The 20,485-nt window shown below is 37.2% G+C and overlaps 1 protein-coding gene across 2 annotated transcripts in view; it reads right to left on the reverse strand.

Annotated features, from left to right (window-relative positions):
• Nucleotides 1-20,485, reverse strand: part of LOC147035281 (extracellular calcium-sensing receptor-like) — a 54,542-nt gene that overhangs the window by 20,538 nt on the left and 13,519 nt on the right. For both annotated transcript variants that reach the window (XM_085896368.1, XM_085896361.1), the window contains exons 4-5: nt 18,078-19,114; nt 1,328-1,555 (exon numbers count right to left, since the gene is read on the reverse strand). In XM_085896368.1, the coding sequence (XP_085752494.1) occupies nt 1,328-1,555; nt 18,078-19,114 (1,265 nt within the window). The remainder of the gene's footprint in view (nt 1-1,327; nt 1,556-18,077; nt 19,115-20,485) is intronic.

Raw genomic sequence — 20,485 nt, forward strand, 5'->3', positions numbered from 1 at the left:
TTTAGATGTGATTTTAAAGTGTGAGATTCACACTGGGTGTTTTCTTGAACAGGTTCTAGAGCCGCTGTGGAAGCACTGAGCCACTCCATAATGGCTGAGCTTGTCGACTGATAAACCCTTCGCCGATGTACCGGTCTCGACTCGCTCCGACGTCATGGTGAGGCATGGTGAGCCAGTAAACTATGCGGAAGCGTCAATGTTTATGCCATTTTCCCCCAGCATTCCCAGCGGCCGATGCATTAATTTGCAACTTTCGGCCAAACCATGGTTCATAAAGGTCACAAAAACAATTATGTTGTACAGGGGACTGGGCTCGATGATAAAACAATGGTGTGGCTCAAAGCTACTTCTAGCAGTGCGCCTAGCTTCTCAGGACACAAAAACCGTATGTGGTATCATCTCTTCGATTTTATGGTAGAAGGAAGAAGCTGATCCTTCGGAAAAAGGGTCAGGCTAATGCAAGAGGGTGATTCACAATCACTGCTGTGACGTGCCTCAACTGTGACGACCAGACTTTCCGCTCACCTCTATTCCTTTGCTCCTCCTTTCTACATTCAGGAGATGGTTCAAATTTCTGCACTTTCCCTCCAGTTTCAAGTAACCCGTTTCCCCTCTGCCCACTAACCATTGTGAGCTCAATAATCTTATTTGCAGGTCGCTGTGGTATCTCTCTTCTTCTTTTCCAGTTCGTTTATTCACTCCCTGGCTTGTCATGCCCAACTGTGGCCCCACTGTCAGTATATTTCCTTTGTACCTCCTGTCAGTCACCTTTTTATCCATCCATCCATCAGGACTATACCCTGTGCAGAGAATTGGTGCTTCCTAAGCAGTCTCCTTTGCTATTGGGTACAATCCTGGATGGGTCACTACTCCGACACAGGATACCAGCAGACTGGCACTCATTTTGCTGACCTCAGAAGGCAGAGTCAACCCCACCTTGTATTAATTCAACAGCTGAGGGGGATTTGAACTCAGGATCCTGGGATCCCAAGCCCACCACCCTAACCATTAAGCCAACACCAAGCACATACCTTTTTATGAATCTCGATTTAGGAAACAAAATAACATTTTCACAGAGCTGCCAGTCCATCCTACTGTTTTTGTTTGGTGCACCTGAACAACTCATTCAGGCTGCTGCCTCTTCCATGTCTGAATATGTTTAGCATCATTGGAAGCAAGTTACAACTGATCTATTGAGCATTTGGCCTTCATCAAATTCTTTTTTCTCTTACTTTGTATTTAAGGTTCACATTTGTCTTGCTAAAGTGAGTAATGTACGAAAATTACAAATATATGCTTGTTCACCAGAATTTTTTGATTCTTTTACCTGCTTTCCACCATTATTCCAAACAATAGCATCCACATCGATGTGCAGTTCATTATTATCACTTTCTCTGGCATCATAACTTCCCACAACTTTGAAGCCCAAGGCTCCAGTGATGTCAGGCTGCCAGTTAATGACCTCATAAACAGCCGGTGGATCACCATATTCATCAAAAGTCATAACGTCACCCAAATTGGTGACAAAATGTACATTTCTAAGGTAGTAGACAAGCTGTGAAATACAAAATATATATTAGTTTTGTCATGACATTAGCTGCCATGTCATGATGTATTATCTACCTCATTCCCCTTTAACATATTAGTTGACACTCATGTCTGAGTAATGCCGTTTTGGGTGGTTCAGGTGACTCCATACATGTATCTAGCATGATGCTTCTCCCAACATACGTTTTATGTGTGTGAGGGGGAAAGGAAAAGGGTAGTTAGAATTGTTAAGATAGTATGGTCCATGTGCTTGAATACAATTGATTCCTCCATTGTGAACAGGTATAGGTTAGGTTAAATTCATCCGGTTTTTATGTGTACTGAAGAAGGCAGTGTTATGGATACAGGGAAGCATAAAGCTAAGATTGTGAATTGCATGCACCTTCCCATCAGGCAAGGTCAATGGGAGGTAAGTGAGCAAAGAACTCTATAGTGCTTCGCGCATGGAATGGTGAACCCCACACAGGGCCTTCCCTGGCAAATCGAGTGAAATCTGCCCAGCAGCAGGGCCAACAAGTTGGAACATGACTGTTGATTGGTGCCAAAGAAAATAGTCCACTAGGGGCAGTGAAGCCGCAGTTGGGTGGTGCAAATGCACACCCTCAGCGAGACATGGGCTGGGAGGCATGCCAGTGGGGAGGTATAAAACTGGGGAGCGGCCCAAAGAGAAGTTACAGTCAGAATTTGAGTGAAAGTAACAAAAGTCACTGCAGTTGAACTCAAAGCACAGATATACTTACGGTGCAGTGTGGCACAACATCATGATTCAGGATCCCTTTAGTGCTGCTTGTCACATATGAGGACCACTTTCTGAGAGATCTTCAAAAATCCTTCCTTGCATGTTCCCCATTGTTTCGGAGTAAACGAGTTGGCACCATTGTGTGATGTAGTTTCTACTGCACATTAAGTTTTTGTCATTGCACTTTTAAGTTTTGTCGTTCATGTGCCGGATCTGTCCAAGTTCTGTTGTCGCGACTTTTCATCTCATTTTTTAAAATCAATTATCATATTTATATGAACATGTCTGGCATTTCATCCCATCTCCCACGTGTGGAAAACTATTTCAGTAATCAATTAGTCCCTGGAGATATAAATTGAGAAAAGTTCATCCCTTTATGGATCATTAAATAGTGGAAAGGAACCGGTAATCCGCTCATGTCAGCAACCTTAATCAAATTGGCTCATCCTCTGGAATATATCTCGGCTGGGCAGTTTGGCATTAACCAGAACCAGGACCGTACAAGTAGCAATATGTTTTCACATCTTATCAGCATGTTGGCAGCCATTATTGCCTCATGACTCACTCTTCTCCATCTTTTACGATATAAAGGCAATGTGGACCAGATAATGGGGAGGCTGCTTCTGAGAAGAGTGTGCTTAAAGCAGTCTTTCCAGCAAAGACGTGGGCTACCAATCTTCCTCAGGTACCAGAATGCAAAGGACACCATTTGTTTTACGGGCCACACTTTATCCATTCATTTGACATGACCCACACAACTTAGGGTCATGTTACATGAAAGGATAAAGTGTGGCTCAAAAAAGTGTCCACTTTACAACCAACTTCGCTGACTGACCATCCAACTTGATGTGCAAGATGTCACAGAGATGTCTTTTCAGGCTTATGTAATGTTTTTATATTGTGCTAATGCACTCAAAAAGCAATACTGGCATGATTCATTCATTCCTTGTGGATGAAAAGCTTTGTGGCTGTTCTTAGGTCCTCATCAACAGACGCAATCATATATGCATGTGAAGGCTGAAAGCACAAGTTTAATGTGATTCAATTTCATAATAAATACTGCATGAGCTTGAGGCATAGCTCCCGAGATATTTGAAATTCTCAACTTGTTGCAGTGAGGTGCTATCAATCATAAATGAAGACTGTAGTCCAACGATCGTAATTTTTGGTTTATGGCAGTTGATAAGTCAAAATTCCTTGTGAGCTACACAGTAATGGTCGGTCATGTGTTGAGACAAGCCTGGTGTTGGCTTAATGGTTAAGATGGCTGGCTTAAGATCTTCGGGTCTTGAGTTTGAGCCCCTGTCAGGCCATTGAAATAACACCAGGTGGGTCGATTCAGCCTGTCATCCTGTTGAGGTCAGCAAAATGAGCATCAGCTTACTGGTAACAGGAGCAGTGCATCAGCGGCACAGCCGTGCTTACAGAAATGATGCAACCGGCAACCGCAGGCTGCATATGAAACAACATGTGCTGTAACATTGCAGCATCTTGCACAAAGCGGACAAGATCATAGGCATGTAGTGTTTCATATGGAAAACAACACTCCACTTTAGAGTAGGTTTTGAGGTGAAAAAGTTTGAAGAAATCCCCTTTAGTCCAAAAGTAAACAGGAGAATGGCGGCAGCTAATGTAGCAAAAAAAAGCATGAGGAAGCATCCCCACTTCACACATCTGTTGTAGCTATTGGTTTTGACAGCTTGACACCTATCAATAGCCTGGCCTTCATTCCAGTATGTATTCAAGTTTGTTCCTGGACCACAGAAACAATACCCTGGTAGAAGTAATTACCCTGGTATTCCAGTTGTTGCAAATTTACTTCCTGATAAATACTTTTGGATATCTCCCGCTCATTTGCATTTGGTGATGAATTCACTCTTTTTTGAGCCACCTCCCAAACATGTACCTTTTTGTATAACCCTATTAATTATACTTTTAACATACGAGACATTTTTACTCTTGGTTTTCTTTTTACATTTTAGACAATAACTCATTTATTTATGTGAAAAATTCCTACAGAGTGTGAAAAACTTTTTAGTTTCCAACATGCACATTTCAATCTTAATTTTTAAAACACAAAGAATCCTTTGAAATGTCTTCACTCTCTTCTCCATTTATTGAAGAAAAAAAAATGAAAAACTTTAATCAAAGTCAATTACACCAACATCATCAATAATATAATCTTTTCCTTCTTTCTCTTCTTCATCTCCACTTTCTCGTTTAAACCTTCTCCCTGAAACCGATGTTAATAGTCTTGACGAATATATTTCTAATAGACTTGCCAATTCTTTGTTTTCCTCCTCAGTGCGTTTGAGATTTATTTATTTTCTAAAATACCTTTAATCTTTTTATAATCTCACTGGTTTCCATATTTTTATATTTACTTAATATCTCTCTTTCCTCCCTCTCCCTCCCCTCTTTCTCTCTCTTCTCCCTCTCCACCTTCTCTTTCTTCTCCCTCTCCTCCTTCTCTCTCTTCTCAGTTTCTTCAACTCCTTCCTCATCCCTTACTATCCTTGAACAACTTTCACCCCAGAGAATATCATACATATATTCATCCGGATTACTTGATATTTCTGCATCCAAAATAAAAAATTTTACAACAAGAAACCGATAAAATTTCTTCTGATTTTCTAAAAGAGCCTTGCGTTTTCTTAACTTTAAAAAATTTTCAATATTCAACATTTCAGTTGAATCCAAAGTTGTTGGTTTATTAACATCAGTATAAAGCCAATCTTTAATTGAAAATACCTCATTCTTATGTTTTAGAACATATTTATGAAAATACCGAATACCCTTTTCTTGAAGGTATGCTTGGACACAGAAATTACAATTTTCTTGAAGCCTTCTTGCTGTCATTTTTGTATCAGAAATATATGACAGATTAATATAATGACAGGAAATACCTCCCCATCTCCCAGAGTTAAATCAGCTTGTATTCCCTTACTTATTATATATAATCCTGTTCTTTGTGTTTTCATGATATAAACTATGGCAAAACCATTATTGATTTTACCCTTATTAAATTATTTTATTTGTTGTTTACTAACCGTTCTTCCAGAAAACTCATTCTCAGCACCAAGTGGATAATATTCTTCCTTACGAGACTGATTTAATTGTTCCAGGAATTCTAGGTCAATTTTAAATGACCAATTATACTCTCAATCAATCATATCATATTCCCATTGTTCTATGCTAATACAAACGATACGAAGTTCTTGATAAAATTTTATTTTAATTTGAACTGTGAATTCTGTATAACCCAGAGATAAAAGCAACACTTCTGTATCTTTGGAATACACAGCCATTTTATTTAAGGATATATATTGTGATAAATCACTTAATCCTACCAAGTCATTCGCGTCAGTCGGGCTTGGACAATTTATAATTTATAAGCATTTTCCATATTAATATTTTTTGCTATACTATATTTCTGTCGTTCAGCCTGTGCCTTTGTGTAATAATTTGATAAATCAATATCCAGTTCTTGGGATACACAAAAGATAGAACCATCTTTACCAACATGTCAGTTATATTGGATTAAAAATAATGTCATTAAAAAAATTATTTTTCTTGAGTTGAAATTACACATATAGACATAATTGACCACAACACTTGCAATGTAATTATTGGACTTGAAATGTTTGATAAACACCATTCTGTAAGAATTTTATTACTTCAAAAGGTGGTGGAAGACCAAAACTATCAAAATAATATTTGTCTTGACTATTAAAAATACAAACCCAATGAGAACCATTCCCATTATTATCTTCTAAGTTCATAATAATATTCTTTATATGTTTAGACATGTTGGTTAATCCATCTCTCATACAAATAACCACATAATTAATTTTTTATTTCTTACAATATTTAATAACTTCTAAATTTGATGTTGTATTTTTTCCAAATTCCTTAAACCACTCATCAATGCTCATTTATTTATGAGTAAGATATAATCCATTACCCCCTTTTCGTTAATTTCACACCTGCTTGTGCGATAGAAGAAAGCATATCTCCAACCAACAATCTCGCTTTATCAGGCAGACTTTCAAGTTTTTCAGCAAAACCTACAAGTACACCACTTCCACTAATTTGTTTCTCCCATTCTTTGTTATGTCTTTCCAATTATTTTTGAGCCTGGAGTTGAGCCTTACTTTCGTTGGCAGTTTTCACCGCTGCTGAAATACCACCCGTCAATGCTCCAGCCGCACTTAAACCAGCAAATAAAGGAATTAGAAATGGGTGAAATCCTCCACTCGTCTCTCTTATTGCATATTTCTTCAACATTGGTTTTGACATTTTAATTTTAAGTGAGCCAGTATCGTTAAAGATTTTCACCTGTTCTCTTATGAGCAAAACATCAATTCTCACTGCTCCTCTTCTCTGAATTGAACTAACATTAATCATACAAGGCTTTTGATTTTGAATACAAGAGGACAGTTTATGAAGATTGATTTGATTAACATATACCACAGTTGGCACTTTACTTCTCATTTATTTATCAAATAAATTATGTGAGACTAATCATAACACCATTATCTGTATCAATCTGTAATTCAGTTTCTTCCAAAAGCAAACAATATGTATCAACTTGCCCACTCTCTTCTCTTTCAATGTATAGGGAAGTACCCACTCGATTAGACTGTATAGTTTCCTTTTGAGCACTCAGGTCAATCGCATAGATTGTATACAGACTTTTAAATGCTGTCATATCCAAAATGGGTTCGTTATTTCCTTTGCTTTCACACACATTTTGGTAAGACTTGTATGCTTTAGCACAATTATTTTTTCCCCCAATTAATTTCCAATCTATCTCGTGGATAAAATGTTCCATCTAGAGAAACGTGATGTTGTTTCTCCTTAGCATTATCACTCAATGCATTATTCTTATCAGTAGCAGTATCACCATCTGTTTTTTTTTTAATGAGCCACAGATACCATGGCTTTCCTTCCAGAACACCCAAATTCCAGATGTAAGTAGTTTGGTTAAGTTTAACGTGTTGGCATCTTCTTTTGAGGTATAATACATTGAGTGGGTTCTTTGAGTTAAGTCTTCCATTCAACATCTCTTCTCTTTTTAAGATTAGGAGAATATTCACAAAGATACCAACTAATTTCATCAATTAGAAATTTATTCTGATCAGCAAAAGCATTAGCCACACCAAAAAGTAATCTATTTTCATTATCATTCCTTTCCAGTTGAATTCTAATTTTAAGACCATACAGAACTTTATCATGATCACAAAATCAAAATATACCTTGAAGAGGAACTGCCACAGTGAAACTATTACCTGTTTTTGTATCATCATTATACATTCCTTTCCTTTGACTATATACAGGGTCTGTGTTTGTTCCCGTTGCCTTATCAGTAATAAAACCTTTGACAGCTCCCTTTCCCATTCTATCGCTAAATGAATATAGCGTAAATATAATTATTTCAGATGTAGCAGACACATAATCAACCGCTTCAACTTCTTGTTTTCCAATGTACAAACAAACACGATCAAACATTTTCCAGAAGAAATCATTGTCAAGTGTAGCGTTTGTGTTATCCGCAGCCTTATTGAATGTAAATTTACACAACAAGAAACTTTTGGCTGGATTCAAATAAGTTTGTTGATTATTTATTTCAAAACTTTTTGTTCCATTTGCATTCCAGTCTGTTCCAGTTATTTCATTTACTTTGAAGTAGTCTTCTTTTTTAGCAGAGTTTGAGATGACAATGGTATCATCCAAATCATAGATACTATTAATTGCTTCCATATTTGTATTTATTGAGGAAAAAAGATGTTAACAATTTTTGAAACCCTGACCGAAGTATTTGAATTATTTTCTCTCATTCTTGAGGAGCCAACAGAGTTTTGCCTTTCTTAATTTCTTTTATTGCTTGCAATTTATGAGATTCCTTTTGGGCATCTTTTATATTCTTTATAGCACCCGCTACATTTCCCACAGCAGAAGCAGTTGAACCAATTAGGTCTTTATGTTAAAGAATAGTTGAACATATACCCATTAGAGTATCAACTATCCCAGCTCCTTTTTTTCTAAATTGATGTCAGACACCCCTTTGTCTCTTAGGTTGAAAGTATCCTCGACCAAGATACACACCTTCACCCTTGTAGTATGGGGAAAGGAAAATCCCATCCCCTGTAATTATTTTATTTTTTCCCAACTCGTGTTTCCTCACAATAATCATCGTATTTATTTACTGGAAAACTTCACGTCGGTGAATTCTGATGGATATAATTTCTCCATTAAAATAAATCATGCGATTATCTTGGTCGGTTTTCTGAACATTTACTCTATATATGGTTTTTCCTGACACAGGAAGATAAACCAGATTTTTGGGTTCCATGTTGAATTTATAACCAATTGGGGTTGAGTATGCACTGAATTAAAATATTGTATTTGTTCCTATTCCATCATTATAAGTGCCATCAATCAAATCACAGTGAATTAATACCAAATTTATGCCTGAGGATTTTTGAATAACGATATCACTGTAAAACGTCCCATTAGTGTCAATCTTTTTGAAGAGAAACCCAACAACTCTAAATGAATTATCAATTGTAAAATCAACCTTGTAGTTATTTTGAAGTTTAATCGTTGATTTTGAATTCTGTTTTTGAATATCTATCACAATATTTTTTGGTTCATCACCCTGCTCTTTCATAAGGCGAGAAATTTCGGAAGATATTTGACAAATGTCATATGCTCCGGGTGAAACTCTTATCGTTTTGTGTCCACTTCCCGGATTATAAATAAACTTGTCATTTTTCTCGGTGATATTAAACAAGGTATTATAAGTTTCCATGGACAATAAAAATGCCTCATATTCTTTTGTTGCGTCAAGTTGCAGTGGGTATGGGAATGAAGATGTGTGGTCACTTATTGTGAAATTAAAACTAAGGATTGTGCTTCTCATCTTATTTAATATGGGATAAAATGTATTTGCATTGCTATTTATTAATTATTTTCATGTTCATCAACTTGTCGAAAATGGCTGATGCTTCATTAAAACAATTGTTATTTTCAGCCTTCTTACTACCTAACAGCAATAACAATCTATTAACTAATTGTGATGGGTCATTTGGAAGAAAACCCACACTTGAACCAAGCATACTTAAAGCCTGAATAATGTGTTTCTCCTTCTCATTCTTCCTACTTTTACCAGATAGACTAACCCTATAATTAAGAGAGTCCAGCAGATCAATATTATACTCCATCATCCTTATTTTTCCTATCCAATGGTTTCTCAAAATACTTTGATTCATACTTCACAGTTGAACCTTGCTTTCCATCTTTTGTTAGAAGAAACATTAATCATGGAGGTAGTTTACCAGGGGGTTGAGCAGAACTCAAGAACCTTAATTCATCATTAAATATCAATCCCTTTTCTTGAACAAGATAAAATATTGCTGGTTGTTCTGTTGGAATGAGTCCTGCTTTGCTTTTTGAATCCGCTGAATATTCATTGTGTTGAAGAGCCTTCACAATATAATCAGGGGGTTGATTAATTTCTTCCAGTTGTTGAAATAATCCATCATCATATTCTAATTCTCTTGCATGCTCTAATTCTTCCTCCACCATTTGACTGAAATCTTTTAACATTTGAAGTTTTTAGGAGTATATTCTATTGTGGGAACTGTGGAAGCATCTATAATTTCTTCTTGGGAAGTTTTTACAAGTGGTTTAAAAAATTTATCTTGTTTTCTTTCAAATGCTTCGTCACCTGATATTTTCTGCCTGCGTTTCTTCTTTTTGTCTTCCTGTTGTTTTATAACTTTTGAAACCAACTCTTGATGCTCCTTAAATCTTCTTGCTCTTTCTTTCACATCCATTTATTTATTGGAAAATATCATTCACTGAATTATAAAGGTCAACAGGGAAATTTTCCTTTTCTTCATCAATAAAGTAGATGTGTTAAAATAAATCCTTTTCTTTCAATATTTCATCAAATTCTTTATCTATCTATAATTCCAGCAGTGTGTGTGTGTGTGTGTGTGTGTGTGTGTGTGTGTGTGTGTGTGTGTGTGTGTGTGTGTGTGTGTGTGTCTGCGACTGCTGTTTCTCGACAACAACTCATACGATCTCATTGAAACGTGCCAGGTATATTGCTGAGGCCCTCTGGATGTGCCTTTTCAAGGTTTGATATAAATCAGGCAAGTGGTTCCCAAGTTATGGCCATTTATTTACCAAACCAATGACAGGACATGGTGCTATGACATCACAATTGACGTCACAATTCCTCTATTTTATTTAAAAAAATTGCACGCACGTACGGGCACTCAGGTACGGCCAGGCATGTACGGGCATGCAAGAGCGAAGGAACGGCCTGTGTGGTTGTTGTTTCTGGCACGCGGTTTGAAAGTTTTTTTTAGTTTTTTTGTACTTATGGCCACGCACGTACGGGCATGCACATACCGGCACGCATGTACGAGCACACACTTATGGACCCGCACGTATGGGTACGCACATACGGGCACGCGAAAGCAAAGGAACGGCCTGTGTGGTTGTTGTTTCTGGCACACAGTTTGAAAGTTAATTTTTTTTATTTTTTTGGACATACGGGCACGCACATATGGGCATGCACATATGGGCACGCACGTTTGGGCATGCAAGTATGGGCCCGCTCTAGTTAAATTTAGTAAGGGTTGTAATTTCTTCTTCACTAATACTTGTATCTATACTTTTCATACGTTTGCATTGAGTTTCTTCATCAACATCAAAACCGAATGGTAACATCTTAACCCCATTACCACTCAGATGTTTAATAATTTGTCTCATTCCTTCTGGATTCGTTTATAATATCCCAAGACCACCAGATTTTAGTTTCTTTCACTCAATCTTTCAATGTTAATATTTTTTTGTACCAAGAGAAACCTCCTCAAATATTTGGCTTTCATTCCTCAATCGCATATGTTCCTCCACTTAAATATAGTAATAATCTTCACCTTCTACTTCTCCATGTCTTATTGCTCTAGTTGTTGTTCATTAATACAAACTACATGGTGCTTTTTAAGCAAATTTACAATATTCTCATTTGTACTATACAAGAACCTTGATTTATGAAAGTTTTTTCCAGTAGCAGATTTACCCACAAGATTTATAATAGTTGTCATTTATATATGTAATTGTTTATAAAATAAATAATATATCTTTTAATATGTCATCTTCTTTCACAACAATATATTTATATTTTTCAGTCCTGTGCTTCATATAATCCCAAAATTCCTTTTTACAACATAATGTAGAACAACTGTCTCTCCAAAAAATGTTTATATCTATTGAGTTTAACTTGAATAAAATAAAAGCATCAGCATTGTTTCTTATTGAGCGACGAGGGAGTTGAAAGTATGATTGACTCGGATAAATACAATTCCAAGAACAATGTCTCCCTCTTGGGGAGTAGCTATCCTTTACCGTTTGGTTTATCTCATTAGCACAATCAAAGATAACGAGGTTCTTTTTTGATTTATCCATATCTTGGGGAGAAGGTATATCTGTATTATCACAAAGAATACAAGTTATTGGCTTTGATTTCTTTTTTATATATCTGTTTATCACAAAAGAGTTGGATTATATCTTCAATGTTGTAATCATTTAGTTTGTTTTGACATTTAAATAAACCGATTATATCTTCCTTTTGAAGACCAGCATTAAAACCTTGTGAGAGTAGTTGATACAGGTTGAAAACTTGACTTTGTGAAAATTATCATAATCTAAAAAGTTGGGTGGAAGGAGCATCTTTAAAAGTAAGCAGGTTTTTCCACATCTGCTTGAACCAACTATGAGACATCTTCATGAATTTGGAAGATTTTTATGGTTGTTGAATTTTATGTTATTTTCCCAAATGGGTAAAAACCATTCATCTATATATTTGGAAAGCAGGTTATTTAATTTTTTATTGGCTTTTATGGAAACTCTATATCTCATCCAAAGTTTAGGTTTAATTTCAAGATAATCCATTATTTTATTTATACAATGTCTTGGGTTGATATTTCCATGAAAATGACAATCGTTAATAATATATATATATATATATATATATATATATATATATCAGCAATCCATGAAACATGGTCGTCATTTGTTCAGTCTCTTCTCTTGTAAGAAAAGGTGTTTTATCACCCTGATACTTCATTTCTCGAATCAATATTGTAAAGTAATTCATTTTTGGTGTAAATCTCAAATGTTCCTTTTTATATTTTTTATTATCATTAATTAGAAGATAATCACAGAACATACATTGTTTATTGGCTTTTGACTCTGAGTTTAATCCCCATGTTTCACACGCAGGACAATTCTCCAATTTGTCATGTGGAGAATCAGACAATTCAAGAGGCTATTCATATTCTCGTAATCTAGGAAAAGGCTACGAAAAAATCGAGTAAAATATTCATATTTATAAAGTAAGACTTTACTTCAAATAAATTTCATCTTCAATACTTTCATTGGTGCTTTCACAATCATCTATAAAACTACTTTAATAACTATTGTTTGAACACAAACTCTCAGCATCATAACTGTCTTCTGTTCCAACAAACATACTATCATCACTCTCATAATCTTCAAAATCTTCAGTTGAATCACGACTCATTTAATTAGTAGAAAAAATCATTACCATCTATATCTATATACTTTTTTTCATTATCATATTCAAATACAACATTTTTTTTGTAAAGGTAATTTTTAAATGATCCTTAACTCCTTTTGAATGAAATGTCATTTCACCTGATATATTAACATCCTTTATTTCATCAGCATTTACATCTTTATGGTTGTTGAAAAAAATACAAATTTCTCCTTGCATATTGCAGATGGTCTTATCTTTTCTTTCTAAAGCTTCATCCATGAGGTTTTTCTTTTTTCATACTTTTTCTTTCATTGCTTTTTCTAGTTTTGAATATATTGCCAGTAGTAGAGAAGAAACATTTTATTGGAGCTTCTTTAATTGATGTTCTTCCTGATATACTCAAAGCCCTTCCAATGAAGGAAATTGAAGAACTCAGATTATTCACCATAATTGTATTTATCCAATAATTGTTATATTTATCTTTATTCCATTTTACATCCTCGACATATTTCTCAGTATCTTTTACAAATGAAGAGATTGATTGAAACTTGTCTTTTCTGTCTTGATACATTGTATTTATAAAGTGAAAAAAGTTGGAGGATAAAATAGTTTTAAGCACAGATTCACCTGTTGATTAAATGGAATTTTCATCAAGAAAATTTTATTTTAAGCAAAGTTTTGTTATATAAATATGGTGAATACAACATACTGCAATGTTTGTAATCATGAATATAAATGATATAAAAAAACACCTTCAAACCAACAAACACCCATGCAATCTTTTCAGACAAATATCTCCACTTGACTAAGAAACAAAACATTGTGATAGATGTGATAATGATATTCTTATTTTTTTATAATAAACACCTTCAATCACACAAGCACAAGAACAATGAAGAAAGGGAAGGTGCCAGTAAATTCTCATTTGAAAACACTGTTGGGGCATTTAAAGTACATATAAAAATAAGATTGTTTTACTTTCAAAACCCTGGACCATCTTCAATCATTGAAGCTGTTGATATGGTTAAACAAATTATTGAAACTATAATTAAAAACACACAAAATGAAATAATTTTAAAAATAAAAAGTTTATTGGTAAGTTTAAAGATGAATTGGGTGTGAAGGTCATGAGTGAATTTATAAGATTGAGATGAAAGTCTTATGCTTTTATGTATATTGATAATAATATCATTGAAAGGTGTGATTAGAGGCTAAAGGGAATAAAGGAAAAATATAATCCAGGAAGCAATAAACTTTAAACATTATTACAACTGTTTAACCTTAAGGAAGGAAGAGTACATGAAAATGAATACAATAAGAAGTTATAAACATCAATTATATACAGAAGAGATAAATAAGAAAGCATTAGGAGCTTTTGATGATAAAAGATATATTTTAGAGAATGGAATCAATAATGTCCCTTATGGTTATAAGTATAAGTGTAAAGATATTGGGTTGGGAATTTTAACAGGCTGCCACCATCTTTTTATTGATTTATAAATGATAGAACCAAGCAATAACCAAACCAAAGAGTGGAGATGTAATCAGCCTTGGTATTTAAATGGGAAACATAAAGAATGTGAGAGATATCAAATAAGTCTTATTGAAGAAATAACCGGGGTAAAAGTGGATAAAACAAATAAGCGGATAAATTTAATTATAAATATGTTGGAGAATGTAAAGAAAAAAATATCCTTGAATGGAATGAAAACTCTGATGGTTATCAATTGAACAATGGAAAAACAATTTACTGCAATCTCAAAATGATATGTGGCTCAGGAGGTGGTCAAATAAGAGCATTAAGAGGAGTTTATCATTTCATTTCTACTCAACAAAGAAACGTAATCCAAGAACCAAGTTCAAAGTTATTCTTTGTGAATATACTCGATGGAGATGAATGTTATAAGAAAATGAAGTTATTCCCTAAAGTAGAACATGGGCAAATATTCGTTGATTCGCTCTTTGAGTGGAATGAAAATATAAAAGGACTGTAATTATGTTGGGAGCAACATGTGCTTTAATCAGTCAGTCTCAATCTTTCATAATCTCAATTTAACATTTGCTTATATGGGAGGGAAGGCGATACGTGGGGAGAAAATCAGTCTCCTATTTTGGGCTTTTGGGGCTTGAGTCAGAAAGTTTTCCCTTTTTTCCCATTTATTTGAATGGGCATCCCAGAAACCCCATTTATCATCTACTCATCCTCCTCTTTCTGGTTCGTGCTTTCCCTTGCTTGTTGTGTCCAACTGAGAAATATGGAGTGTAACTGATTGAAGGCCCGGTCACACCTTGACGTTTTAGCCAACGTATGCCGATTTTTGAACTTTTTTTCTCAAACGCTGGCACACGTTGAATAAGTTATGGGTAAGTTTTGATAACATTGAGAGCACACTGAAAAACACTGCCATACGTCGTTGTACGCTGGCTTTAAACGTTGTACTTTTTGGTTGTTCTCAAATTTTTTCATGCTTGAAATTTCACGACGTATGCCGGCGTATGACTCACACGTTCCGCTACGCTGGCCACAAGTTGTATGCACGGTCTGCGATCGTTGACAGACGTCAACACATGCTACTTGTAAGTTAATCATAAGTTGAGACACGCCGAGGTAATGTTTAGCGTACCCGAAACTTATTTCTAACCTATGATTAACGTATTGTTGGCACGTTACGTGATCGTTGCCACACATCGACCGACGTTACTTTTAAGTTACTCATAGGCTGAAAGACGTCGGTATAATGGATCGTCCTTGCATCAGCGTCCACGGCCACGGCCAGGACACTTATTTGCAGCATTCTTCAAACTTTTCTTCGGCATGACAAGGATGTTCACACTTCGATGTCTAGCTTGGCTATGATTCCAATTGTCCATCGGCAGCGTCTATTTAAAATAGTCGAGTTTGAGTGTTTTAACACGTTCAGAAGAAACGCTTCAAATTTCAAAACCCCAGCGTCAAAAAACAAAGGCGAGTGACAGCAATTTAAATCGTTCATTGTAAACAATGAAAATAGCTGAGTGGTACCGTTTAAAAGTCGTTGAGTGTAAAAAAAAAATCCAATTGTTGAGCGCAAGCATCTACTTTCAAGAGTGGAGATGCAGCCATTTAAATCGTTGAGTGGCAGCCTATGAATATCAAACCCTAAGTCACCGGCAAAGATAAACTGCCGCACGATATGGATAAGTTAGGCTATCGTTGGGCATACTTTGTGAACGCAGGCTTCACGATAATTATTCGTTGGTATATCGTATCTATAAGTAATCAAAGCGCTCCATGCACATTATTAGTTCATTGTGCATTTGTCCAACCCGTTATGAATAGACCTAAATCGTAAAAACAAGCTATAGCTCATTGTTGAAAAAGCCCCATAAAAAATTAGCCGCGAAGAACTTCGAACAATGGTGAAAAGATGTCTCCTACCCGTGGACACGCGGACACAAGGACGATCCATCATAACCCACACCCTCCCCCTCACACTCACCTACTACTGCCAACATGAACAAACTACTACTAATACTAATACTAATCCTGATACTGATACTGTTACTGCTGACATGGACATCGACTCAAAATGGACTCGAAAACACTGTTGGGTTCCCCTTTTATGAGCAGCATTTTTACATACCAATTCCCAAAACCGCTGGGAACACGTCTTTATATGGCAGTTGTAAGCTAGAAACACATTCATTTATTTTTTTTGTCGACCGGAAGACGTCATTGGAATACGTCTACATACGTCGATGTGTATTGGGACTACGTAAAGAATTGGTTCAAAGCACGTCAAACATAAGTTAGAAATAAGTTTCGTGTAAAAAAGACATTACCGCGACGTGTTTCGACTTATGAGTAGCTTATAAGTAGCGTTTGTGGACGTGTGTAAGTGTCCACATATCGTGTGTAAAACTTATCCCCATCGCATGCGGAACGTGTGTCATACGCCGAGTACGTCCAAAAATTTTGAACATGTTTAAAATTTCTTGATGTACTCTACTTACTACGACGTATGATAGCATACGTTAGCGTTCTACTCACGTATACCAAATTTACTCATACTGTATTTGACGTGCCCCAACGTTTTAGACACATTTTTCTTAGGTCGGCATACGCTGGCAAGATCGCCAAGGTGTGACCGCGATGTTGTCACTTCCATTTCTATGGCAGTTATGATTTGAATCGTTGTGCGTCAGCCTTTCAATAGGCTACGTCACGACATCGTCGGCGATGCATAAAACACGCTATGCCTAAGTTAGACTATCGTTGGGCATCAGTTGTGTAGGCCGACAACAGGTTCAGCATTCGTTGGTATAAGTTATCTATAACACAACAAAACGTTCTGTGTCCGTTACCAATGCGTTATACATAAGACCAAGTCGCTATGAATACGTCCGAATCTTTAAAAAAAAAAAACATCAAAAGTTCAACGTAAGCCAGCGTTTTACATACATTTTAATACGTTACCATCGCTGGCTAAAACGTCAAGGTGTGACCGGGCCTTAAGGAAATCATGCGCAGACCTTTCCACATGGCCATCCCAGCCACCTATCAGGGGAAATCCGAACCAGAGCAATACATTTCCTAGTATATGATGGGTATGAGTAAAGACAGACACGAGCTTGTGGTGACTGAAACATCTCGACTGCAACGAGAGTTGTTGGTTCAGACTTTGGAAAATAGGGGGTAATGCAATCTGTTTTTGATTCCCGATGATTCCCGATTCTTCTCCTTTAATGGCCACAATTATTCCCATATCCTTGTGGGGTCTCCAGGGGAAGCTTAGCCCAAATCTTTCAATACCTAGCTGGCCATGCAGGCCTTGCGTTCGAATAAGGTTATGGTAGGAATTTGGAATTTGGCCATGGTCCCAGCGATAGCTTGCCAAATCTTTGCAAAGGACAACTTGAGATATTTAACATCCACCAGCTATTGCCAGTAGATGGAATACCCAGTTGAACATCCATCCGAGAGACAGTACACAGATTGATGAATTGCCCTCCCTGTGAAACACTGGGATGAGAGTTTATCGCTTATTTAGCATCCTTATTTTTCTGTTTCTTTCTCCATGAAACCAACAACAGACTTACCAAACATTCTTCTGAAATATAAATATGTCTGTTCTTATCCCTAATCCTTAAAAGCAGGAAACAAAACAGAAAACTACTTTTCATTAAATAGAATGAATAAAATTAAAATATGAAAGATTGATGGAGTGACAGTACCTGCCAAGGCTGAAAATCATCAATTTTTGCACATGATCTGTTCCCAAAAGGACCTTGTGTTGGCACACATGCCTGAAGTGCTTGCAAGGCATGTGCCACATTGTACACAGCCATGTATACAGTATATGTCAAGCGTAGCTGCGACACATCTGCAAATTCTGCACTTACTTCATTAACTTGTTCCCTCCCTGTACATGCCAGCTTATCCACTGCAGAACCTCTCCAAGTGCAATTAAAAGTGGTTTCCCAGAATTCGAGAACAAGTTCATCCAGAGGTATAGCTTCAGAGTTAGAAACGTTCTTCTCATGGTGTGCAGATTTACTGCGAAAAGGATGAATGTAGTTATTCTGATTGGTAATCTCTGCCGTACCTTCTTGAACATTTTCAACTGCCCAGACATGAGTGTTGGCATGTTTACTAGTTTTCATTTTAATTCCAGTTAAGACACAGGGATCAAGTTCTTTAGGATCCTGACTGCACCAAAAGCTTCCTTGATGAAGCTCTGCATGTACTGTGGAATTAGTCATTGCAATAGCACCAGTTTGAGAAGAACATTTCGATTTTAGTTTCATTAACCTTTCCCAGAGTGAACTTTTTCTGCTCGTTGGGCCTATTACATCCATAGTTATTTGATTCAAAAGAGATGCATTTCTCGGAGAGCATCCAACTACATCACTGTTGTTTGAAACTTCCTTCAAAGGAAGGAAATTATATCGAAACTTGTCAGTTGTGAGAGGCAATAAGTCATCATGGAACACAATGTTATTCACAGGCATTCCACTTTGTGGTCGAAGCTGCAATAAAAACTCCTTTAGGCCTGGAATAATGCCACGGCGTAAGGCAGTTCCTATGGTGCCTTCAAATAAGCATGTGAATGGTGGCTTTGTGAGTTCAGTGGAGTCAACCCAACCATCTGTTGCGATCCATGTTTTTTGCGTCATATTTATCTTCACAAGCTCTTGAGCCAATGGGATTAATTCCATGTAATTAATATACAGTAGAACAACTTGTGATTTTGTTTTGGAAACTATATTCCCTACAAGGGTAAAGAAACAAAAATGTCACAAATAGTTGTTTTGTTTTGTTCTTTTTAAGGGAGTTTTTGTTTTGAAACAAACACAGGGAGATTTTATTTTCTTCCTGGGGCCACTCATGAAGCAATTGGAATGGAGGTCCCCCCCCCCCTGCTGTCTCGGCCCTTAACTGAGTCAAGCCCATTGGTTTTCCGGATATTTGAGGGGTTCGCTTGGGGGCAGGGCCTGCTAATATGCAGACCGAATGGTTGGCGGTTGTCACAGGTCCTGGAACCCTTATTTCCCAAGGAAGAGCTGCATAGCCTTCAGTTCATGGGTGCCTTCTACGTAGTGCTGAAAAAGTTTGGAGGAACGTTTCAGCTGCCTGCTTTATGAATTGTCAAAAAGGCATCGCATGGTAGGCCACCCACAAGTTTCTTCCGATCTTGGTGTTTCAGTTCCATAGGAACCTGAATATTGGTCCAGTGTCCTCGACACCAATGCACAGGGGACGAAACTGCCCAGCATGGCCTGTGGGACTGCCCTGTCCCCAAGAGCATCTGGTCATTCGTGGTCAGCCTCCTGGAACTTTGCATGCTTTGGCTGGTGATTAACCGAAGAGATGTCTGTGTTCTGTAGGCTCTGTCCACATCCAGTGCTCTGTTGCAAAAGGAAATGTGCCTGGAAGATAATCAATATCATCAAATCTGTCCGGTGGTGAGTGTGAGCCAGTGGATTACATTTTGGATTGATCATAGACAGATATGGGCCAAAGAACGATCCTGCCTCCAGAAATACAGGCTTTGCAATGGCCTACAGGTGGTAGGGCAGGGTGCTCTGGCAATGACAAAGGGTCATGTGTGTTTTAAAATCCTTCCTGGATGGAGCGGTAAAGTTGGCCTGGCTTTGCCGTAATGAGAAATGAATGGGGGGGGGTGGTCCCACCAGGCGGGCTCCCTCTGCAAGGTGCAGGCAGCAGCCAGCCTTGGAAAGGGTGTGGGTACTCTGGTAGGTGGGCTTATTGGTCCTGCCAGGCCATGATTCTTATTGGTTGACATGCCACGAGGGGTGGAGGTGTAACCTATGGAGCTGGAAGCTTCCTGGTGGTAACTTACTCTCGGGTGAGCCTCTCACTAGCTCGACCCAGGGGTTGGGGAGGGACTAGTATGGTTGGATTTCCTATTGTTTGATCTTGATTTTACCTTGGTTTGATTTATCTTTGCTGTCGGATCAAAGCGGGGTTGCATCAAAGCAGGATGTCTCGATACTCGGTCATCATTGCCAGCAGTTACTGTATAAAGTGGCAGTTTTAATTATGTGTCATTAATTATGTAACAAACCAGTGCACAAATGCCACACAACCACCACACAAAAAGTCCTGGCATTGGTCTGCA

Source organism: Eptatretus burgeri, chromosome 1, assembly GCF_056783735.1.
Source record: "Eptatretus burgeri isolate ZD-2024b chromosome 1, Ebu_testis_v1, whole genome shotgun sequence".
In the NCBI taxonomy this organism is placed as follows: domain Eukaryota; kingdom Metazoa; phylum Chordata; class Myxini; order Myxiniformes; family Myxinidae; genus Eptatretus; species Eptatretus burgeri.